Raw genomic sequence first — 26,489 nt, forward strand, 5'->3', positions numbered from 1 at the left:
GTCAAAATTTTATTTCTATGGAAAATTTTGTCAAAATTTTATTTCTTTAGAAAATTTTGTCAACATTTTATTTCTATAGAAAATTTTGTAAAAATTTTATTTCTTTAGAATATTTTGTCAACATTTTATTTCTATAGAAAATTTTGTCAAAATTTTATTTCTGTAGAAAATTTTGTCAAAATTTTATTTCTGTAGAAAATTTTGTCAAAATTTTATTTCTATGGAAAATTTTGTCAAAATTTTATTTCTATAGAAAATTTTGTCAAAATTTTATTTCTTTAGAATATTTTGTCAACATTTTATTTCTATAGAAAATTTTGTCAAAATTTTATTTCTATCGAAAATTTTGTCAAAATTTTATTTCTATAGAAAATTTTGTCAAAATTTTATTTCTATAGAAAATTGTGTCAAAATTTTATTTCTATAGAAAATTTTGTCAAAATTTTATTTCTATAGAAAATTTTGTAAAAATTTTATTTATATAGAAAATTTTGCCAAAATTTAATTTATATACGATTTTTTTTTTTCATTTTTTTTCTGTAGAAAATATTTCTCAAAATTTTATTTCTATGAAAATGTTTCTCAAAATTTTATTTCTATAGAAAATTTTGCCAAAATTTTATTCCTATAGAAAATTTTTCGCAAAACTTTTCTACAGAAACTTTTTTCAAAACTTTATTTGTACGGAAATTTTTGTCAAAAGTTTTTTTTTATTTGTACAGAAATTTTTGTCAAATTTTTATTTCTATAGAAAATTTTGTCGAAATTTTATTTCTATAGAAAATGTTGTCAAAATTTTATTTCTATAGAAAATTTTGCATTTATGCCAAATACCATGTGCCTCATAATACTCTGTTCCACAGAGTAGTGCGGGTTATAAATATAAATTAATAAGAAACCATAGCTTGTTTTCTAAATATTAAAGGTTATTGTAAAGCCGACACTGGTCATCAAAAGAAAATTTACACTTTTTCGTAAACTTCTCCATATACAAATTAAATATAATAGAAAAAATTTTAAATTGGATTTTATGGCTGATCTCTTATATTTTTTTTAATTTATTGTGTTTAATTTACCCATTTCTTTTTTACTAAAACCTTTAAATTAATATTTATTCCTGGTCCGTTAGTAGTTTCCATAATTTTTATCTCATCACTCACATTAAGCACTGAAACTGCAACAAAGAAAGAATCTCCTGCCATTAACACTAGAAATTGATCCAATATACATTTTTCATTTTTTTCCATGAACTTCAACAACTCCCCCCGCTCTATTACCCATAATCATATATGCGCATATTGGTTGGTTGCTTCGTTGGAATACATCACCTTGTTATATACCTTGTATTTATGATCCTTCCTATTGCAAAAAATCAAAAACTTTATAATCCTAAGGAAATCACTATTCCATTATGTTAAATTGTGGTAAGACAAATATTTCACAAATTTACAACTTCCTAGAAGTCCAAGTAGAATAAATATGGACATAATAAAATAGAAAACAATACTATCTGGTAGAGTAGATGTAATAAAAGCTGTCATAACATCTTTCCCCCTCATACACTTGAATGGTAGTTAGTTAACCCACGATGAAAGTAGAAGTTTCATTTTTTATAATCTTTTCTTTTTTTCTCATATTATGTAGAAAAGTTATGCATTAGATTTAGTTTTATTATATTGATTGGTATTAAAAGAAAATCGTTTTTTTTTTCAATTTATTAACCAACTTGCTTGAAAATTATTGTAAACTAATTTTGTTTATTTTTTATTTTCTATTTTTTTTACAGTGCTCCCAAAAACTCTAAACCTTGGCTTGGTACTGGTAAACTAAACTGTCGTGGCAGTATGTCTCCTGGACCCTTGGAAGCTGTTTTCTTTGGCCCACAAGCGGTTAGCACTACGAAATGTAGTGGTGGTCCAGCTGGCAGACTATTGCAGTCACGTCAATTGCATCGTGAAATTTGTAGCCTACTTTTAGGCGCCATCGAACAATTGAAAATTTCATTGAATGAATTTAGTACCGTCCTCCCACCGAATATTAACACACAAATCGGTTCACCACCATTTCGGGAAAACGATACCAACGATAGACTGCATAAGATTCTGGAACAGGCAAAGGTGAGTTAAAAAAAAACAAGTATATACGGCCGTAAGTTCGGCCAGGCCGAATCTTATGTACCCTCCACCATGGATTGCGTTGACACTTCTACGAAAGACTGTCATCCACAATCGAATTAATTGGGTTGTGGTATCTTAAAACTTCTTAACATCGTTTTCTAAATTGTGAGTTAGTCCATACGTGGTATATATTAGACAAAAAAAGTATGTATAGGTAAGTCTACAAATAATTACGAATCGATATGGACTTTTGCACGGTACGTAGAGAACCAGAATTAAAATATGGGGGGTCGCTTATATGTGGGCTATATACAATTATGAACTTGATATAGATCAATTTTTGTGTGATTGGGGATCTATTTATCTGAGGGTTATATAACTATAGACCGATATGGACCCATTTAGGCATGGTTGTTAACGGCCATATACTAGCACAATGTACCAAATTTCAACTGACTCGGATGAAATTTGCTCCTCCAAGTGGCTCCCAAACCAAATCTCGGGATCGGTTTATATGGGGGCTATATATGATTATGGACTGATATGGACCACTTTTGGCATGGTTGTTAAATATCATGTACTAACATCACGTACCAAAATTCAAACGAATCAGATGAATTTTGCTCTTCCAAGGGGCTCCGGAGGTCAATTCTGTGGATCGGTTTATATGGGGGCTATATATAATTATGGACCGATTTCGACCAATTTTTGTATGGGTGTTTGAGGCCATATATTAACACCACATACCAAATTTCAACCGAATCGGTTGAATTTTGCTCTTCGACGAGGCTCCGGAGGTCAAATCTGTTGATCGGTTTGTATGGGGGCTATATATAATTATGGACCGATATGGACCAATTTTTGCATGGTTGTTAGAGACCATAGACCAACACCATGTACCAAATTTCAGCCGGATCGGATAAAATATGCTTCCCTTAGAGGATCGGAAAGCCAAATCGGGGGATCGGTTTATATGGGAGCTATATATAATTATTGACCGATGTGGACCAATTTTTGCATGGTTGTTAGAGACCATATACCAATACTATGTACCAAATTTCAGCCGGATCGGATAACATTTGCTTCTCTTAGAGGATCGGCAAGCCAAATTTGGGGGTTCGTTTATATGGGGGCTGTATATAATTATTGATCGATGTGGACCAATTTTTGCATGGTTGTTAGAGACCATATACTAACACCATGTACCAAATTTCAGCCGGATCGGATGAATTTTGCTCTTCGACGAGGCTCCGGAGGTCAAATCTGTTGATCGGTTTGTATGGGGGCTATATATAATTATGGACCGATGTGGCCCAATTTTTGCATGGTTGTTAGAGACCATATACCAACACCATGTACCAAATTTAAGCCGGATCGAATGAAATTTGCTTCTCTTAGAGGCTCGGCAAGCCAAATCGGGGGATCGGTTTATATGGGAGCTATATAAAATTATTGACCGATGTGGACCAATTTTTGCATGGTTGTTAGAGACCATATACCAACACCATGTACCAAATTTCAGCCGGATCGGATGAAATATGCTTCTCTTAGAGGATCGGCAAGCCAAATCGGGGGATCGGTTTATATGGGAGCTATATATAATTATGGACCGATTTCGACCGATTTTTGCATGGGAGTTTGAGGCCATATATTAACACCACGTACCAAATTTCAACTGAATCAGATGAATTTTGGTCTTCCAAGAGGCTCCGGAGGTCAAATCTGGTGATCGGTTTATATGGGGGCTATATATAATTAAGGACCGATGTGGACCAATTTTTGCATGGTTGTTAGAGACCATATACCAACACCATGTACCAAATTTAAGCCGGATCGAATGAAATTTGCTTCTCTTAGAGGCTCGGCAAGCCAAATTGGGGGATCGGTATATATGGGAGCTATATATAATTATGGACCGATGTGGACCAATTTTTGTATGCTTATCAGAGACCATATACTAACACCATGTACCAAATTTCAGCCGGATCGGATGAAATTTGCTTCTCTTAGAGGCCTCGCAAGCCAAATTTGGGGGTTCGTTTATATGGGGGCTATACGTAAAAGTGGACCGATATGGCCCATTTGCAATACCATCCAACCTACATCAATAACAACTACTTGTGCCAAGTTTCAAGGCGATAGCTTGTTTCGTTCGGAAGTTAGCGTGATTTCAACAGACGGACGGACGGACGGACGGACATGCTCAGATCGACTCAGAATTTCACCACGACCCAGAATATATATACTTTATGGGGTCTTAGAGCAATATTTCGATGTGTTACAAACGGAATGACAAAGTTAATATACCCCCATCCTATGGTAGAGGGTATAAGGGGATATTCAGTTGAAGGGGATATTCTTAAAAATCCAGAATTGGTTTAAGAAGATAAACCGGTCCACCGATTTTGATCACTCTACTTCAGAGTGGTAGAAAGTCGGGTGTGTTTAGCTACACCATCGTGCCTTGCGTTCAAAGGTTGCTGGATTCAATCCCGATTTCGACCGAACACTACAAAAGTTTTTCAGTGGTGGTTTATCCTCTCTCAGCAATGCTGGTAATATTTCAAGTAAGAGGTGTGACCGCAATGTGAAACGCCGTTGGGACTCTGCTATAAAAAGGATGTCCTTTGTCATTGGGCTAAACATGAAATCTGACAGTGACACTCCAACACTGTCGTATCACAATGAACTTTCTAGTCTGTCTGAAATAGCTGGCGGCCACTATACCTAACCTAACCTAATCTAGGTTAGGTATATATTTCAGACTCACTTAGACTATTCAGTCCATTGTGATACCACGGTGGTGAACTTCCCTCTTATCACCGAGTGCTGCTTGATTCTATGTTAAGCTCAATGACAAGGTATCTTCTTTTTATAGCCGAGTCCTACCGGCGCACAGTGGTCGATTTGAAATATTTAGGCGGCCAAAAATATTTTTGGACGTTAATGGCTTCGAAAGACTGTATTTTAAAAAACTATCTATTTGTTTTAAAAAAAAAAAAAGAAAAATATATATTTTATAATAAAAACACATTTTATTCTCATAAATAAATAAAAATGCATTAAATTTTCTTATTGGAAGATGTTTCTATCTCGAGTTCTTCGTGCTCAATGCTTGATTGAGTGTGGGACTCGGCAGGTTCTAATAGTTCTATAATTTCACTAGAAAAAATCTTGTGTGAAGTTTTCTTTAACGATCTTTCACTACTTACGAGTGGATCTGAAGAAAGAAGCAATCTTTGATAAATATCACGGTTGCATTCTTCCCTTGAAAATTTTCTTGAAAAATTCTGTCTGTATGACCGAAAATGTTTATTTCGTGCTTCTACAGCCTCCTCCGATAATTGGCCGATTGGCAACAGTGCATTATCTATGATGGTCGCCCCATGTAATAGTAATTTATGCATTGTTGGAGTCATGGGATGCCAGTCATATAATTCCACATACATTTGCGCGGTGTTGAAGGCATATTCTTTGGATTTTGTTGTATTTAGTTTGTGTCCACTTGAAATCGCTTCTAATAAGATTTTAAATCTATGTATTTATTAATTCGTGGTTAATGCCTGTTATGTCCGCCGCTAATTCTGTGTTTTCAAAAAATCTTCTACTCGTATTGCCATCATTGGTATTACCAAAATTGGCTTTAGGGATGTCCACTAACAGCCCCGTTTCTAAGCGGAATCTTTCTTGGATTTCTGCGAGATTCTGCGGCTCTTGTTTTTTTTTTATAGAAATGTTAAATGTGTAACGTATTCAATAAACATAAAAATATGATCCGGAGGAATCCTGATCCATAACAAAATTGCTTTTGAAATTAAAAAAAATAAATTATTTATGTGAAAAAGAGGGTATGTTCAACTATCGAAAAATAAAACGATAGTTAAAAATAAAAGTTAAAACTATTATTTATTTAATAGAAGCTTACTTGAGCTATGGGAATCACTTTCACTTTCACTTCACTACACAACTTAAAATAAACATACATGCGTATTGCGAAATTTGATATAATTCGGACACCCAAATAGAAATACGTATCAAGTCAACGATCAAATTGCGTCTAACTGCACGGAAGCAGTGACGTATGGTTATTGAAAAAAGGGGTGGGGGTAATTCCCGGAAGTGTTTACTATACGTAGACGTCAATATTTTGCGCCTACTACGTATTTAAGATTTTGACTTTTGGCCGCCTAATTACTCAATATCTACCTATGTGCGGCGTTTCACATTGCAGTGAATTCGGATGGTTACTGCTTCGATAACAATTTATGTCTGATGATCCTCGTAAAAATCCAGGGGTGTACTGCGATATCTCCCTGTCTCAGTTCTAAGGGCAACGTTCAGACAGATCTGTATATTAATCGCCTACGGGTCACTTGTCTGAGGTCTCCACACTAACCTGACCTTGGGTCTATTCCTCTGGTACAATGGCCTATAGTCGGACTCCGACCGACTGTTCAGACCTGTCTTGTATATTGCCGGGTTTAAAAACTCTCTTTTATCACTCTGGATCTCACGCTCTAGAAAGAGAAGATCAAGCTTTACATTCCTGGGTGGCAATAACCTGTTCACAAGATGGTAATCTGGATGTAATTGTAATTAAAGGGTGATACGGTCAAAATTTGGTCAAGGGAAAACGCGTGTAAATCGGTGAAATCGTTTATTTAAAAAATCAAATTAAATTTCTTTTTCAAGTTCAATTAGTATAAAATTCAGGAAAAATATTCAGTTAGGCTTTCGCTTTTCCAAATCCGAATTGCCGGGCCTCACTCTTGACACCTGCCATCAGATTTTGTACAGCCACCTTGTCCACCTTCTTCGCCACAGAAAGCCTCCGGGATCGCGCTTTGGCCGTCGTATTTTGTTTATCATCACGATTTGGAGTCACTACCTTCTTGTAAGTCGATAGTCCGGCTCGTTTTTTGGCTCGATGCACGGTTGTAGACGATACACCCAGCTTATTTGCGGCATCTCGGAGAGAGGTTAGGGTTTCGCTTGAAACTACCGGCAACTCTCTTTGTCGTCTCAGCGGCTTCCGGTTTTCGATTTCCCCCTGATCCAGACATCCTGGCTGTCGACAAACGTTCCCCAAACACTTTAATTATATTTGTAACGGTTGATTTGGCAACTTTTAGCGATTTTGCCAGCTTTGCGTGCGAGTAGCTCGGATTTTCGTGATGCGCGAGCAAAATTTTGATACGCTGCTCTTCTTGCTTGGACGGCATTTTGACAACTGAACAGTGAATTCTAAAATCAAAATAGGAGCAACATTCGACACACACACCTTCAAAATGAGGGGTGTTCAGGTTTTTTAAATGCAAAATTGAAAGAAATACACAAGTTTATATTGACCAAATTTTGACCGTATCACCCTTATTATTTATTTAATAGAAGCTTACTTGAGCTATGGGAATCACTTTCACTTTCACTTCACTACACAACTTAAAATAAACATACATGCGTATTGCGAAATTTGATATAATTCGGGCACCCAAATAGAAATACGTATCAAGTCAACGATCAAATTGCGTCTAACTTCACGGAAGCGGTGACGTATGGTTGTTGAAAAAAGGGGTGGGGGGTAATTCCCGGAAATGTTTACTATACGTAGACGTCAATATTTTGCGCCTACTACGTATTTAAGATTTTGACTTTTGGCCCCCTAATTACTCAATATCTACCTATGTGCGGCGTTTCACATTGCAGTGAATTCGAATGGTTACTGCTTCGATAACAAGTTATGTCTGATGATCCTCGTAAAGATCCAGGGGTGTACTGCGATATCTCCCTGTCTCAGTTCTAAGGGCAACGTTCAGACAGATCTGTATATTAATCGCCTACGGGTCACTTGTCTGAGGTCTCCACACTAACCTGACCTTGGGTCTATTCCTCTGGTACAATGGCCTATAGTCGGACTCCGACTCCGACCGACTGTTCAGACCTGTCTGGTATATGGCCGGGTTTAAAAACTCTCTTGTGTCACGCTGGATCTCACGCTCTAGAAAGAGAAGATCAAGCTTTACTTTCCTGGGTGGCAATAGCCTGTTCACAAGATGGTAATCCGGATGTAATTGTAATTATGTCGGAGGATTTTCCATAAAGATCTCCCTGTCGCAGTTGTAAGGGCAGCGTTCGGACAGGTCGGTATATTAATCCCCCACGTGTCACTTATCTTAGGTGTCCATACTGGCGCTGCATAATTTTCACTGACCGGCCAATTACTTTGTAAGTGGTCAACAAAGCTTCTTTGTTGACAACCTAAGTTCTTGCCAGATTACGTGGTGTGCCTTGGGAGGTTTCTTTCCTCTGGTTCAATGGGCAGTGGTCGTACTCCGAGTACAAGATTAAAATTCTCACGGCATCAGCTACAGTATCCTCATAAATCCTGTTCGTACCGGTCTGGTATATTCTGGTATATCACACTGGATCACGCGCTCTAGAAAGTGAAGATCAAGCTTTACATTGCTGAGCGGCAATAGCCTATCTACCGATGACGATTCGGATGGTTACTGCTTTGATAACATGTAATTATGTCTGAGAATTTCCCATGAAGATCCAGGGGTGTACTGTGGAATCTCCCTATCTCAGTTTTAAGGGCAGCAGACAGGTCTGTCACTTGTCTGAGGTGTTCACATTGACACTGCCTAATTTGCCACTCACCGGCCAATTACTTTACAACTGATCAACAAGGTTTCTTTATATGAATCCCAAGCTCTTGCCTGATTACATAGCGTGCCTTGGGAGGTATTTTTCCTCTAGGTTCAATGGACAGTGGTCGTACTCCAAGAACAGGTTTAACTTTCTCACCGTATCAGCTACATTTCCAGTTCAAACCTGCCTGATTTAAATGCTCTATTTTATAGCGCTGTATCTGGCGATCTAGAAAGTCAAGATCAAGCTTTACATTCGTATGGTTACTTCTTTGATAACATGTTATTATGTTTAAGGATAAAGATCCAGGGTTGTTCTGGGATAATTCATGTCTCAGTTCTAAGGACAGCATTGAGCTCCTACGTGTCGCTTGTCTGAGGTTTCCACACTGAGGCCGTGGAACTGTCCGGGTAATTGCTGTTTTCTTGACCGCATTCCAAGTTCTGGCGGCAAGAAACTTGAGGACCTCGTTTCTGCAATGGCATGTGCAGATGATTTAAAAAGAATGTCGAATTTGGCCCGGAAGATGTTGGAATAGTTTAATGTCGAAAATCGTCGACTCGAATATTCAACTGCCTGACTACTAGGGACCATGTAGAAAATTGGATTTGGATTCGGATATCTTCAAATTCCTAGCAGTGAAGTAACTGGTAAGATCAGCAAGATAGATGTTTAACCGATCGCATATATAATCAGCAAGAGACTGTATGTAATGATCTTACAGTTGACCGTTAGGAGGGGGTGAAATAGAAGATAGAGTACCAGAGTTTTACTCTACGAGTATTCGACTTTCAATCTCTAAATTCCTAGTATGACTAGCGCCCACACGCACGATTAAGAATCAAACGTTTAGTTACAGCCGGTAGTGACGTGTTTTCAATATCTTCAACCATATCGAATATCTTGGATAGGTCAAGAGCTACAAGGACCGTCTTGTGACACGGCTTCGTTTGAATTATTCCCCTGTTTATGTATGCTCTAATGGTATGCAAATCGGTTGTTATGGTTACTTCTTTGATAACATGTAATTATGTTTAAGGATAAAGATCCAGGGTTGTTCTGGGATAGTTCCTGTCCCAGTTCTAAGGCCGTGGAACTGTCCGGGTAATTGCTGTTTTCTTGACCAATGCGGTCAAGTTCTGCCGGCAAGAAATTTGAGGACCTCGTTTCTGCAATGGCATGTGCAGATGATTTAAAAAGAATGTCGAATTTGGCCCGGAAGATGTTGGAATAGTTTGATGTCGAAATTCGTCGACTCGAATATTCAACTGCCTGACTACTAGGGACCATGTAGAAAATTGGATTTGGATTCGGATATCTTCAAATTCCTAGCAGTGAAGTAATTGGTAAGATCAGCAAGATAGATGTTTAACCGATCGCATATATAATCAAAGAGACTGGATGTCATTATCTTATAGTTGTCCGTTAGGAGGGGGTGGAATAGAAGATAGAGTACCAGAGTTTTACACTACGAGTATTCGACTTTCAATCTCTAAATTCCTAGTATGACTAGCGCCCACACGCACGATTAAGAATCAAACGTTTAGTTACAGCCGGTAGTGACGTGTTTTCAATATCTTCAACCATATCGAATATCTTGGATAGGTCAAGAGCTACAAGGACCGTCTTGTGACACGGCTTCGTTTGAATTATTCCCCTGTTTATGTATGCTGTAATGTTATGCAAATCGGTTGTTATGCTGTGGATTTTTCGGAAACTCGTTGGTGTTTGGCAGCTGGAATATTCTCCACAAGGCTGGAGAGGAGAGATGACACAAGTGTCTACCCTACGGGCATGAGAAGGGAAATCACCCTTATTCGCGTCTTTGCCAACTTCAGTGGTAACCTACCATTAAAAATGCTTTCAGAATCTTCTCTCTGCTCCCAACAGTATAGACAACAAATTCTAAATCAAGCATCCAAATCTTTCGAATGCTTGGACAGGCATATGTTTTACCCTCTTAAATGACCATCCTCCCGCTTCTGCTTCACGGCTTCGAGAGGTCGAGAGTTGAATGTGATTGCTTTCGATTTGAGGTAGATTACTGATAGCATTGAAGTCACTAAGTTTCATCGCTAGGTTCGCGGTGAAAATCATTCATCTACAACTCTCTCTCTCTCTATTTCAATCATAAGCAGTGGTTTTAACTCTAAAATTTCTTTTGCCTTTCTTTACAGACCCATGACTCCGAAGAAGACTTTACTATACGCGCCAATTCAGACATTGCTCAATTATGCGCAGAGTGCATAATGTTTTGGCGCAGAGTTTTGATAGCCTCAACACAACCATCGGTACATACGATGTTGGCTAAAAAGCACCATATCCTCAGAGTTCGACGATTTGCCGAAGGTTTCTTTGTCATGGAGAATCCGAGACACACAGCAGCCGGATGCTATGACAGCAACTATCAAAATTATGTGGCCATATCGGAAATGGCACGGAGAAGTCGATATATGCAATCGTTACCTCCGCTACCGGTACATTGTACTCCCATAGATGGTGATACCAACTCGATGCCATTAATTTTTGAGGATCGTTATGTGGAACCTGGAAAATTTACCCGTAAACGGACTGGCTCAGAGCCTCATCTGAATCGGGTCGATATGTCTGTGGTAAATGGTAAGAATAAGGTGAATAATTGCTCAACAACAGATAAGACAGTTAACGGCAGCCGATCAGCATCGGCTGGAGGCAAGGAATGCTCTTGTGGTGTGACCAATTATGATTATGCAACGAAACAGAACGGCTTAGCAGGAGTGTTAACACCACGTTTCGCCTTGGGTGGAGAGATTTTACAGGCTAGCCTTACCATAGCGCCATCGGCCGCAGCTAAAGGACCCACTGCTCCATCATTGGGTCATCGCTATATGTCGAGACATTCGGTCAATGGTTTGCTAGACGAAATTGATAGTGGCATTGATCCCACAATGAATGAATTTTGTGATATGGGCAGTTCAGGTACCCTGCCAGCCAGGCATAGTAAGTCTTTGGATCAATTGGATGGTACTGTGCACAGCACACCTTCCTTAAGGACCACCTACCAGAATGCCTTGGCCTATGCAACGAAATTATCGGAAAACGAATTAAGGCATGACCTCGGGTACAATGAGATGGCCCAGGAGAAAACCTTTAAAGGATTTGGTCTGAATGGCAATCGTAAACCCAAGATCCAGGCCGAGGATCTAATGCGAAACATCAACGAGTTTCGCATGAAATATAAAAACTTTGAGGGCCCCTCCGGCGATGTGCCAACAAATGGAGTTGTACCACAATATCAAAAGTACGGACCCTCAAATGCACGTACCCTGGGTAGGCCACCCATGGATATGCATTCGATGACCGCCAGTAAATATGACTATTTGCATGAGATCAAAATGTTAAATCCTCCCAAGAAGATGGTGGAACGCCAACAATCGTACTACAACTCATTACCCAAGAATGGAGAGATAATACCAAGGAGCTTATTTCCCACTAATGGGGGGCCATCAGGGCTCCCAGAGGGCACAGCAACAGGTAATAGCACTCCTGCAAATTCCATAGTTTGGCCTCAACAAATAGCTATACCCCGCAGTAGTTCTTCCCAAGCTTTAAGGCAATTGAATAATGCTTGCACTGAAGGCGAAGCCAATAATAGTTCCACCATACCCCGTTCCGTAGAAATAGCCAGAGTACGAGTATCCGATCTTAAGGAAATGTTGAAAAATGGTACCTTACGCAAGGAATCTAGCAGTTCGGAAAGCGACATACCTTCCAAAGTGAAAAAGGCCAAGGCCGAACAGAAAATGCTCTCCTCAGCCAGTGTGCCCTTTAAGCTGGACACGACATCGGTATCGGTCGATCAAGAACAAACCACCAGCGGTTTTAGTGAATCTCTGCCTAATTTGGTCCCACCACCTCAGTTCACCACCGAAGCAGTGATAAGTGATTCCACATCATCGTTGAGTGAAGAAAGTGGTTGGGTTTCCAGTAGGCGTAGTTCCATAGTACCCTCTAGTCCGGAGACCATATTGAAGCAACAGCAAACTAAGGAGAGAAATGAACTAGAGACCCGTTTGAATGGTGAGCAATTGCGTTTGAAATTGCAAAAGCTCTTGGAGCAACAGAATAAAAGTAAAAAACTCAAAGAGTCAAGGGGGCAAATGAAAAGCGTCTTACAAACCACCCCCGAAGGGGGTTTAATTAACAAGAAAGTTACCTCGGTCACAGTCAAAGTAAAACCGGAACGTTTACGCTCTGAGTTGAGAAGGAATTTAAGAAACTTGCCCTATAACGAATCAACGGAGGTCGAAGATTCGGATTTCTCTTTGATACAAAATCAAAGACGAGAACGTCATCGTAAAACAGAGAAATCCAAATCGGATTTTGATTTAACCAGCATTAAGGAGACCTCAACCATAACCAATGTGAGAGTACCGCCACCTCAACAATTTCAAGATGATCTCTTGCCGCCCGATGAATTTCGAGATCCACCACTGGCCAATGCCAATGAAAAGCCGCAACCTCACAAGCGAACTACCAAGGAACATAGCAAACCAGCCCAGCATACAAATAGCAATCAATTGAGCCAACATCATCCGCCAACCAATCAAGATACCTATCTAAGTCTAACCCAACACTCTTCCCCCTCATCCTCGATGATAATACCGCCGGCTCCACCACCTCCTCTTAAGGAAATACCCCAACATGCCATGAATCTGAGACAACCCATTGTAGCCATAGATAACCCCGTCTACCACATCTACGAATCCATGAAACCCATAACGCCGGCCAGTATATTCACCAATAAACCTGTAGTACGATCCCATAGTATAATCGAAATGAAACGTCCTAAAGATTTTGGAAATCTGGGAAATAATAAAATCTCTGTAGTCAATAATAATAAATCGAATCGTTCGACTCCATCGAATGCCTCAAGCAGTCAGTCCAAATTGCCCATGAACTCCTCATCACAACTATCCAGTCAACAATCTCAAGATAATGCCGAGGATGAGAATAAAGAGAATTCGAATATATCATCGCAGCCACCGCCTCCTCCGCCATCCGCGTCGGCAACGCAACATCAATGTGTTGCGGTTATACGTTCCAGTAGCACAAAATCCCATAAAAAACAGCCCAAGGGCCAGGAATGCAACATATCGTTAATGGAATTTGAAAAATATCGCGAAGAATTTCGCAAACAATTGAAATACAACGGCAGCATTTATTCAGACTTTACCAAACTCTCCTCAGAATTGCCTTATTTTTATATCAGCGACGAATATCGTGCCTTCTCACCGAATGGCATGCATTTAATTATTTGTGTTCATGGCCTCGATGGCAATTCGGCTGATTTGCGCTTGGTTCGCACCTATCTAGAATTGGGTTTACCAGGGGCCAATTTGGAATTTCTAATGTCTGAACGTAATCAGGGTGATACATTTTCCGATTTCGATACCATGACTGATAGGTGAGTTTAAAAAAAAGCTGAGAGAAAAAAGAGAATCTCTCATATGTGAGGTGAATAACAGATTCTCTTACTTGACTCAGAGAGAAATAGCATGTGAGAGAAATTCGAAGAGAAAATATTCCAAAATCAACAAAAAAATACTTTCTCTTGCAACTTCTCTGTAAACAAATTTCTGTGAATGTTAATTAATCTCACTCTCTTGCAGACTTGTTGCTGAAATTTTATACCATATCGAAACCTGTGGACTCAATCCAACACGCATTTCCTTCGTAGCTCATTCATTGGGAACAATTATTGTACGCAGCGCCTTGGCAAGACCACAAATGCGTTCACTATTGCCACGTCTGCATACATTCCTATCATTATCGGGACCTCATCTGGGTACATTGTACAATACTAGCGGACTTGTTAATATGGGTGAGTAGGACCATGTCTTTTGTATGAGTATAAAATATGTACAAAACCTCCTAATCAGAGAATGAAACCGTCGAATCACACCAACGACTATATTTAGACAATCGACGAGATCGTCGATTAAGTCGGCTCATTTCGATTAAAATGAAGCAACATCGTTTTAACGAGAATTTCTCTAGCAAAGGTTTCTATTCTATTGGATGCAGAAATTTTATCAAGGATGCATACCGGGCGTAAAGGCCGGGTTCTACAAAAATCCTAGTTACATACCGATAATACAGTACCCCTTGTATTTATTATAGGAATAAAATATAAACAATCGATAACAAAGCCTCAATGGACGGTCTCTACCGATCGAAGAAAATAGAAACAAAAATTGATTTGTGGTTAAAAAAATTCAACTGTGTGTTCGAAAAAAAAACAAGAGATCGGTGATAGTCTTCCAAATGATGGAGATATGAAAATGGGAGTTCGGTCATCTTGTATTTATGAAGGAAGATGTACTTCTAAAATTGGGAAATGAAGGAAAATGTACTTCTAAAATTTGATGTACATCATGCCCGCCTTACATACAAAGGGTCGTTCGTTCGATTCCTGCTTCGAGCGAACACCGAAAAGTTTTTCAGCGGTGGATTATCCTCTCTCAGTGTTGCTGGTGACAGTTCTGAGTCTTTTAAAGTTTCTCTAAGTGGTTTCACAGCAATGTGTAACGCCTTTCGGACTCGGCTATTAAAATGAGGTCCCTTGTCATTGAGCTAAACATGGAATCGGGCAGCACTCAATTATAAGGGAGAAATTCACCACTGTGGTATTACAATGGACTGAATAGTCTAAGTGAGCCTTAAATATCGGCCTGCCACCAGACCTAACCTAACCTACTTCTAAAATTGGGTGATAGTCACGATTGCCACAGATGGTAACATTCTACCAGAAATGGTAGATTTTTTATTGTTTCACTGATTGGTAAATTTTTTGATGTTTTGGTAGATTAGGTAGAGAAGAGGTAATTCATAAATTTTCTATAGAAATAAACTTTTGACAAAATTTTCTAAAGAAATAAAATTATGACAAACTTTTCTATAGAAATAAAATGTTGATAAAATTTTCTATAGAAATAAAATTTTGACAAATTTTTCTATAGAAATAAAATTTTGACAAATTTTTTTATAGAAATAAAATTTTGAAAAAATTTTCTATATAGAAATAAAATTTCGACATAATTTTCTATATAGAAATAAAATTTCGAATTAAATTTTGGCAAAATTTTCTTCATAGGAATAAAATTTTGACAAAATTTTCTATAGAAATAAAATTTTGACAAAATTTTCTATAGAAATAAAATTTTGACAAAATTTTCTATAGAAATAAAATTTTGATAAAATTTTCTATAGAAATAAAATTTTGCCAAAATTTTCTATGGAAATAAAATTTTTCCAAAATTTTCTATATAGAAATAAAATTTTGACAACATTTTCTATAGAAATAAAATTTTGACAACATTTTCTATAGAAATAAAATTTTGATAAAATTTTCTATAGAAATAAAATTTTGCCAAAATTTTCTATATAGAAATAAAATTTTGACAACATTTTCTGTAGAAATAAAATTTTGACAAAATTTTCTATAGAAATAAAATTTTGAAAAAATTTTCTATATGGAAATAAAATCTTGGCAAATTTTTCTACATAGAAATAACATTTTCTATACACAGAAAAAAATTTCCGTAGTTCAACTAACTACTAACAAATATTTAACTTGTTTTTATAGGAAAAAAATTATTTGCTAGTAATTAAATTTTATTATGTTTATCGAAGTTTTCCGCAGCATAAAGAAATCTTTCTTTTTTTAAGTATGTCTCAAAAATTTTATGAACTCAACGTGGGTATAAAGTTCAATGACCGTACACATAAGTTCAATATGAACCAAAGTAAACGAAGATTTTCCTGCGATTCCCAAAAATAGTAAGAATGAACTATTGTATGGTTAAAATGGTCATGATTTGGCGCCAATGATTTTCTTCTTTACTTTTAGTTAATTTTTTCTGTAATTTCGTGAACTGCAGTTAAAAAGTACAACAGGGCTTTAAATTTTACTGGTTTTAACAAAGCTTTGTGGAACTCTCAAAATGTATAGCAAAATTTAGTTCAATTTTCGTGCGAGGTAGTTCATTCTTCCTATAAAACAGTTCACTTTTTTTCGGTGTAGAAATAAAATTTTGATAAAATTTAGTATAGAAATAAACTTTTGACAAAATTTTCAATGGAAATAAAATTTTGATAAAGTTTTCTATAGAAATAAAATATTGACAAAATTTTCTATGGAAATAAAATTTTGGCAACATTTCTATGGAGATAAAATTTTGAAAAAATTTTCTACAGAAATAAAATTTTGCCAAAATTTACTATGGAAATAAAATTTTGACAAAATTTCCTATATAGAAATTAAATTTCGACAAAAATTTCGAATAAAATTTTGGCAAAAATATTCAATATGGAAATAAAATTTTGGCAAAATTTTCTATAGAAATAAAATGTTGAAAAAAATTTTCAATAGAAATAAAACGTTGACAAAATTTTCTATAGAAGTAAAAGTTTGACAAAATTTTCTATAGAAGTAAAATTTTGATAAAATTTTCTATAAAATAAAATTTTGCAAAAATTTTTTATAGAAATAAAATTTTGCAAAAAGTTTCTATAGAAATAAAATTTTGACAACATTTTCTATGGAAATAAAATTTTGACAAAATTTTCTATAGAAATAAAATTTTGACAAATTTTTCTATAGAAATACAATTTTGACAACCTTTTCTATAGAAATAAAATTTTGACAAAATATTCTATGGAAATAAAATTTTGGCAAAATTTTCTATAGAAATAAAATTTTGACAACATTTTCTATAGAAATAAAATTTTTACAAAATTATCTATAGAAATAAAATTTTGCCAAAATTTTCTATAGAAATAAAATTTTACAACATTTTCTATAGAAATAAAAATGATAAAATTTTCTATAGAAAAAAAATTTTGCCAAAATTTTCTATGGAAATAAAATTTTGCCAAAATTTTCTATAGAAATAAAATTTTACAACATTTTCTATAGAAATAAAATTTTGACAAAATTTTCTACATAGAAATAAAATTTTGACAAAATTTTCTATAGAAATAAAATTTTGACAAAATTTTTTATATAGAAATAAAATTTTGACAAAATTTTCTATATAGAAATAATATTTCGACAAACATTTCGAATAAAATTTTTCAATATGGAAATACAATTTTGGCAAAATTTTCTATAGAAATAAAATTTCGACAAAGTTTCCTATAGATATAAAATTTTGACAAAATATTCTATGGAAATAAAATTTTGACAAAATTTTCTATAGAAATAAAATTTTGACAAAATTTTCTATGGAAATAAAATTTTGGCAAAATTTTTTATATAAATAAAATTTTGACAACATTTTCTATAGAAAGAAAATTTTGAGAAAATTTTCTATAGAAATAAAATTTTGACAAAATTTTCTATGGAAATAAAATTTTGGCAAAATTTTTTATAGAAATAAAATTTTGACAACATTTTCTATAGAAATAAAATTTTGACAAATTTTTCTATAGAAATTAAATTTCGACAAAATTTTCTATATAGAAATTAAATTTCGACAAAAATTTCGAATAAAATTTTGGCAAAAATTTTCTATATGGAAAAAAATGTTTTCTACATAGAAATAACACTTTGACAAAATTTTCTATAGAACTACATTTTTGAAAATTTTAACTTTTTTTTTGGTAAAATTTTCTCCGAATTTTGGTAGATTATTTTTGGCTCGAGTGACTACCATGGTGGTAGATCAATATTAAGGTGAATATTTATCGGATATACTGTCCGAATCAGTGATGAACCTTGATTACGGGGGCAACGAGCCTGAAATGATTTTGCTATTGTAGAAAAATAACTTAGCCAAACTGAGTAAAATTAAAAAAAAAGAGCTTGGGCCACCGAAATAAAATCCTGTGTCCATTTCTATTTCAAATGCTCCATTTGCACTCTTTCGAATACCGTGGAATAAAAAGCAGCATAGTTTTCTTTTTTAACTCTTAATGAACCACTGAACTTCTTTTGTAAAAAATTTAGAAATTTGATTTTAATTTATTATGTCAAACAGATTTAAAAAAAAATCCCCACAAAAATCCCCAAATTTATGGAAATTTCTCTCCAAATCCCCATGTCCCCAACTCAAAAATCTTGTCCCCATTCACAAAAAAATATCCCCAATGTGAGGAAACATCTCCAATACTGGAAACTCAGAGTTGATGAAAGGCTTTCTATAAGGCGCTCATGTTTTGACAACTCTATGTAATAATAAAACGGCTTAAGTTTTTGTAAATATATTTTTAAATTAAATATATATATATATAATCGATATAAATGCTTATAAACAATGAATCACTGAATTTTCTGATATTCTATTTTAATTTTAGGTATGTGGTTTATGCAAAAATGGAAAAAATCCGGCTCACTACTCCAGCTATGTATGCGAGATACCAGCGATATGCGTAAAAGCTTCTTATATCGACTGAGTCAACGTAGTAATTTGCATCATTTCAAGAATATATTACTTTGTGGATCTAGTCAAGATCGATATGTTCCTGCACATTCAGCACGCTTGGAATTGTGCAAGGCAGCGATACGAGATAACTCCAATTTGGGTACTATATACAGGTAAGTGGAAAATATGTCAATTATTTGCCGGCAATTTAGCTTTTTGTCTGTTTATAAGAAGAAATAAAACCAGTCGGTAATAACATGGTAAGCTACCACGAAATTTTCGTTGATAGAACTCCGGCGAAAATGTATTTACTCTGTTGATAATGCAGTTCCCTTGAGAGTTCTTAAAAATATATAGACTAGCATATGAACCGATCCCCGGATTTGATTTCCGTAGTCTCTTGGAGGATCAAATTTCATCCGATCCGGTTCAAATTTGGCCCTCTAATTACCATGCGCAAATTATTTATAGATTCATAATTATTTATAGATTCCTCTATATAAGAAAAAAAGTTTTATTGTTTTCATACCCTCCACCATAGGATGGGGGTATATTATCTTTGTCATTTCGTTTGTAACACATCGAGATATTGCTCTAAGACCCCATAAAGTATATATATTCTGGGTCGTGGTGAAATTCAGAGTCGATCTGAGCATGTCCGTCCGTCCGTCCGTCTGTTGAAATCACGCTAACTTCCGAACGAAACAAGATATCGACTTGAAACTTGGCACAAGTAGTTGTTATTGATGTAGGTCGAATGGTATTGCAAAAGGGCCATATCGGTCCACTTTTACGTATAGTCCCCATATAAACGGGCCCCCAAATTTGGCTTGCAGACCCTCTAAGAGAAGCAAATTTCATCCAATCCGGCTGAAATTTGGTACATGGTACTAGTATATGGTCTCTAACAACCATGCGAAAATTGGTCGACATCGGTCCATAATTATATATAGCCCCCATATAAACCGATCCCCCGATTTGGCTTTCGGAGCCTCTAAGAGAAGCAAATTTCATCCGATCCGGCTAAAATTTGGTACATGGTGTTAGTATATGATCTTTAAACACCGTGCAAAAATTAGTCCACATCGGTCCATAATTATATATAGCCCCCATATAAACCGATCCCCAGATTTGGCTAGCGGAGCCTCCAAGAAAAGAAAATTCCATCCGATCCGGCTGAAATTTGGTACCTGGTGTTAGTATATGGTCTCTAATGACCATGCAAATATTGGTCGAAATCGGCCCATAATTATATATAGGCCCCATATAAACCGATCCCCCGATTTGGCTTGCGGAGCCTCTACGAGAAGCAAATTTCATCAGATCCGGCTGAAATTTGGTACATGGTGTTAGTATATGGTCTTTAATGACCATGCAAAAATTGGTCGAAATCGGTCCATAATTATATATAGCCCCCATATAAACCGATCCCCAGATTTGAACTCCGGAGTCCCTTGGAAGAGCACAATTCATCCGATTCGGTTGAAATTTTGTACGTGATGTTAGTATATGGTATCCAACAACCATGCAGGAATTGGTTCATATAAGTCCATAATTATATATAGCCCCCATATAAACCGATCCCCAGATTTGACCTCCGGTGCCTTTTGGAGAAGCAAAATTCATTCGATCTGGTTGAAATTTGGTACGTGCTGGTAGTATTTGATATTTAACAACCATACCAAAAGTGGTCCATATCAGTCCATAATCATATATAGCCCCCATATAAATCGATCCCGATTCCCTTCTCCCTTCTCAAGATAATCGATAAGAATTATTCCTTGCGCATCCCAAAAAAACAGACGCCATTACTTGGCCAGCGGACTTTTGAGTCTTTGCACGCTTCGGAGACGGTTCACCGGTCGCTGTCCACTCAGCCGACTGTCGATTGGACTCAGGAGTGTAGTGATGGAGCCATGTTTCATCCATTGTCACATATCGACGTAAAAACTCGGGTGTATTACGAGTTAACAGCAGCAAACACCGCTCAGAATCATCAACACGTTGTTGTTTTTGGTCAAATGTGAGCTCGCTCGGCACCCATTTTGCACAGAGCTTCCGCATATCCAAATATTGATGAATGATATGACCAACATGCAGGAATTGGTTCATATAAGTCCATAATTATATATAGCCCCCATATAAACCGATCCCCAGATTTGACCTCCGGTGCCTTTTGGAGAAGCAAAATTCATTCGATCTGGTTGAAATTTGGTACGTGCTGGTAGTATTTGATATTTAACAACCATACCAAAAGTGGTCCATATCAGTCCATAATCATATATAGCCCCCATATAAATCGATCCCGAGATTTGGTTTTGGAGCCTCTTGGAGGAGCAAATTTCATCCGAGTCGGTTGAAATTTGGTACATTGTGCTAGTATATGACCTTTAACAACCATGCCTAACTAGGTCCATATCGGTCTATAGTTATATATAGCCCTCAGATAAATCAATCCCCAAGCACACAAAAATTGGCCCATATCAATTTCATAATTGTATATAGCCCCCATATAAGTGACCCCCATATTTCAATTCTGGCTCCCTACGTACCGTGCAAAAGTCCATATCGATTCGTAATTATTTGTAGACTTACCTACACATACCTTTTTTGTCGAATATATACCACGTATGGACTAACTCACAATTTAGTAAATGATTTAAGATACCACAATTACTGGGAATTATATTTCTATAGAAATTTTTGTCAAAATTTTATTACTATAGAAAATGTTTGTCAAAATGTTATTACTAAAGAAAAATTTTGCCAAAATTGTATTTCTATAGAAAATTTTGTCGAAATTTTATTTCTATAGAAAATTTAGTAAAATTTTTATTTCTATAGAAATAATTCGATTCTGGATGACAGTCTTTCGTAGAAGTTTCTATGCAATCCATGGTGGAGGATACATAAGATTCGGCCTGGCCGAACTTACGGCCATATATACTTGTTAAGTCTGCCTTTTTATCTAATCAAGACTCTTTGTTTTCTTTTCTTTACAGAGAAATGGTTAACAATATCATAGCTCCCATCTTGGCCCGACCCGAGCTAACTCTAACGCGTTATGATGTACATCATGCCTTGCCACATACCGCCAATACATTAATAGGCAGGGCGGCCCACATAGCTGTCCTAGATTCGGAATTGTTCATAGAGAAATTCCTGTTAATAGCCGGTCTTAAGTATTTTAGTTAGCGAATCTAAATCTACAATTTAAAAAAAAATGCCAAAAAGCAAAACCAAGAACCTAAGAAGCATGAAGGTTATTTAAAATTTCTTAAAAAATTAGCACGGAATTACTTAACAGGGTAAATAATTTAAATATGAAAAACAAAAAACACGTAGTTCGCAAAACTAACAAAAAAAAATGTTTTTAACAATAACCGAGAAGATAGATCTCTGCAAAAACAGAAACTAAACAATACTTACATGAATTGATTTTTTTTATATATTTCATAGTTATAAAAATATAAAAAACAAATAATATTTATTAGATCGTAAATATTGAAGCCAAACTTTTATTAAAGTATAAAATCAAAAGCAGAAACACTTAAAAAAAATCAAAAATCATCAAAAACATTAGAATCAAGCATTATAATTATAAGCAAAAAAAAAATTATGAAGCAATAGAAAAACAAGGAGAAAAAGACAAACATAGATTGAAATCAATTAAATCAATAATATTATATTTTATTTCGATATAAAAACATTGCTCGAATTAAGGATATTGCAGTTCCAATGACCAAATAGAAAAATTAGAAAATTCTGATAATTTTACGCTTTCAACGCAAAGTAAAGGATTTGCTTTGGCCACGTTTTAATGCCGAAATCGATTATTGAACTCACTTCCCATTAAGCCTGGTATATTTCTTATCCTACACACGCAGAGAAGGACTATGATCACCTCAAACATGTTTCAAGAGCAAAATGTTATTTTTGTATGGTGACCATGTAACATGTTTGTCACTAAAATGTTATTTTCTCGTCAAATATAACCTGCAGACACATGATATCCGAGAAAATAACATGGTTGCGAAAACCATGTTACATGGTCACAACCCAAAAATAACATTTTGTCTTAAAACATGTTTGAGGTGATCATATTCCATATCTGGGTGCATGAATGCGTTGTTATCGACATAACAGGTTGGCTGATAAGTCCCCGGTCTAACAAAGAAAAACACATTTGTCAAAATTCATTTTTATTATTCAACATAGTTCCCTTCAAGAGCGATACAACGATTATAACGACCTTCCAAATTTTTGATACCATTTTGGTAGTACTTCTTCGGTTTTGCCTCAAAATAGGCCTCAGTTTCGGCGATCACCTCTTCATTGCAGCCAAATTTTTTCCCTGCGAGCATCCTTTTGAGGTCTGAGAACAAGAAAAAGTCACTGGGGGCCAGATCTGGAGAATACGGTGGGTTCCCCAATTCCCCAATTCAAAGCAATTCAAAGCCCAATTCATGAATTTTTGCCATCGTTCTCAATGAATTGTCGCACGGTGCGTTGTCTTGGTGGAACAGCACATTTTTCATCTTCATATGGGGCCATTTTGCCGCGATTTCGACCTTCAAACGCCCCAATAACGCCATATAATAGTCACTGTTGATGGTTTTTCCCTTCTCAAGATAATCGATAAGAATTATTCCTTGCGCATCCCAAAAAACAGAGGCCATTACTTGGCCAGCGGACTTTTGAGTCTTTGCACGCTTCGGAGACGGTTCACCGGTCGCTGTCCACTCAGCCGACTGTCGATTGGACTCAGGAGTGTAGTGATGGAGCCATGTTTCATCCATTGTCACATATCGACGTAAAAACTCGGGTGTATTACGAGTTAACAGCAGCAAACACCGCTCAGAATCATCAACACGTTTTTGTTTTTGGTCAAATGTGAGCTCGCTCGGCACCCATTTTGCACAAAGCTTCCGCATATCCAAATATTGATGAATGATGTGACCAACACGTTCCTTTGATATCTTTAAGGCCTCTGCTATCTCGATCAACTTCATTTTACGGTCATTCAAAATCATTTTGTGGATTTTTTTGATGTTTTCGTCGGTAACCACCTCTTTCGGGCGTCCACTGCGTTCACCGTCCTCCGTGCTCATTTCAGCACGCTTGAATTTTGCATACCAATCAATTATTGTTGATTTCCCTGGGGCAGAGTCCGGAAACTCATTATCAAGCCAAGGTTTTGCTACCACCATATTTTATCAAACAATAACAAAAGTCGATTCACAAAAGACACTCTATCTCACAAACTAATTGACTTACAGACGTCAAATTTTGACACGAATCATTTGAAGGTTGGTACTATATAAAAATAATATGCATTTAATACTAGCTAGCTAACTATGTGTCAGACCGGGGACTTATCAGCCAACCTTTTATAATTTCCAGTAAAAATTTGTGATAATTATCAAAAATTATCGGGTTCTCGATGTTTCATATGAGAGAAAATATAAACAGTCGATAACATCATCCTAAGGAAAATGTTTAAATATAATTCTATAACAGGCACAAATTTTGCTACAGGTGCATACGTGAAATCAAGTATTCCCAAGTCGATATGCGAACATTTGATACCATAGGTCAGATAGTGTCAGCATCGTAATCCGTATTAAGGCCTTTAGAAAAACTAGTTGTCTTCAATATCAGTGGACTTATAAGCAACATCTTTATTTAACACAAAAATATCCAGATTGGATTCCTCCCCTTGTTTTTCTATGCTAATGTTCCCTCTATGTCCACCTCACTCTCTATCTATATTTTAACAAAACTGTTGACTAAACGTATTGTAATATTTGTCTGTTGCTATATTTAAAAGTATAGAGAACACCGGTTGCCTCTCATTGATAGGCAAATGGAAAGCCTCAAAAGCAAAACTTTTTGAATAGTTATAGAAAGAATTTTATTAGAATTAAAGCAAAAAATATTAACAAATTAATACGAAATGATGTAATAGCAAAATGGGAATATATATAGAAAATGGTGAGATAAAGAGATTGATATAAAGTAGTTTAAGTGGTGTATGATTTGTTTAGACTCGATCGTATATATACTCTTCGACAAGCGATTTTATAAGGTTTTAAAATATCTTCTCAAACTGTTTATTAACAATCGCACTTGGTAGTATTGGCCTCGTGGAAATCAATATCAAAAGTGCAAAATAATAATAATAATTATATGGATATTCTTCGCGAAACCGAAAAAAACTTGGAAGGAATGCTACGAAGCATTAATGTTAGAAGTGTTCACCCTGAAAATAATGTAGTAAAGAAAAGTAACCCTGAAAATTTTTGTTTTTTACAAAACACGAACTTAATACCGGCCTTTAGACGACAAACAAACCAAGAACATTAATATCCATAAGCTAGCATTTTGTAGTTCCGTATAAGATTCTTATCAGGGTTGATAAAGTTGTCACTTTTGTGCTTTTTGTTTTGACTACCAAAAGCACCGTGGTACGACCGCGAGCCATTTGGTACTTTTTCATCTCAATTACTCTATATAGAGTTATTCTGCCCTAAGCCTAGGGCACGTTTTCGCATGAAAAACTGTTATACTCTTACTATTTACGGATATAGATGAAGATATTCGTTTTTCGCAGAAACGAACTTAGTACTAAGCACTAAATGTGAACGTTTCTCAGATATCAGCTCAACTCTAAAAATTATAAAAAGCGGACATTGAAGAAATAAACATATACCCAAATGAGGATATTTTAGTTTTTATTACAGGATCTCAACATTTTGGAGAGGAATATACCACATTCGTTTGGTAGTTTTTGTAAAGAGGTACTTCTTCATAAATTTTTATTTCTATAAACTTTTGACAAAATTTTCTATAGAAATAAAATTTTGACAAAATTTTCTATAGAAATAAAATGTTGACAAAATTTTTTGTAGAAATATACTTTTGACAAAATTTTCTAAAGAAATAAAATGTTGACAAAATTTTCTATAGAAATAAAATTTTGACAAAATTTTCTATAGAAATAAAATTTTGACAAAATTTTCTATGGAAATAAAATTTTGAAAATAAAAATTTATAGAAATAAAATTTTGAAAATAAAAATTTATAGAAATAAAATTTTGACAAAATTTTCCATAGAAATAACATTTTGACAAAATTTTCCATAGAAATAAAATTTTGACAAAATGTTCTATAGAAATAAAATTTTCTATAGAAATAAAATTTTGACAAAATTTTCCTTTGAAATAAATAAAATTTTGACAAAATTTTCTATAGAAATATACTTTTGACAACATTTTCTATGGAAATAAAATTTTGAAAACAAAAATTTATAGAAATA

General features: G+C 35.5%; 1 protein-coding gene across 1 annotated transcript in view; it reads left to right on the forward strand.

Annotated features, from left to right (window-relative positions):
* Positions 1–22,540, forward strand: part of LOC142236510 (protein FAM135A) — a 125,582-nt gene extending 103,042 nt beyond the window's left edge. Inside the window, exons 4-8 of the mRNA XM_075307719.1 lie at positions 1,787–2,117; positions 10,943–14,211; positions 14,417–14,628; positions 19,104–19,344; positions 22,174–22,540. Of these exons, the coding sequence (XP_075163834.1) occupies positions 1,787–2,117; positions 10,943–14,211; positions 14,417–14,628; positions 19,104–19,344; positions 22,174–22,366 (4,246 nt within the window). The 3' untranslated portion in view covers positions 22,367–22,540. The remainder of the gene's footprint in view (positions 1–1,786; positions 2,118–10,942; positions 14,212–14,416; positions 14,629–19,103; positions 19,345–22,173) is intronic.
* The last annotated feature ends 3,949 nt before the right edge of the window (positions 22,541–26,489 follow it).

Source organism: Haematobia irritans, chromosome 4, assembly GCF_050003625.1.
Source record: "Haematobia irritans isolate KBUSLIRL chromosome 4, ASM5000362v1, whole genome shotgun sequence".
Lineage (NCBI taxonomy): Eukaryota > Metazoa > Arthropoda > Insecta > Diptera > Muscidae > Haematobia > Haematobia irritans.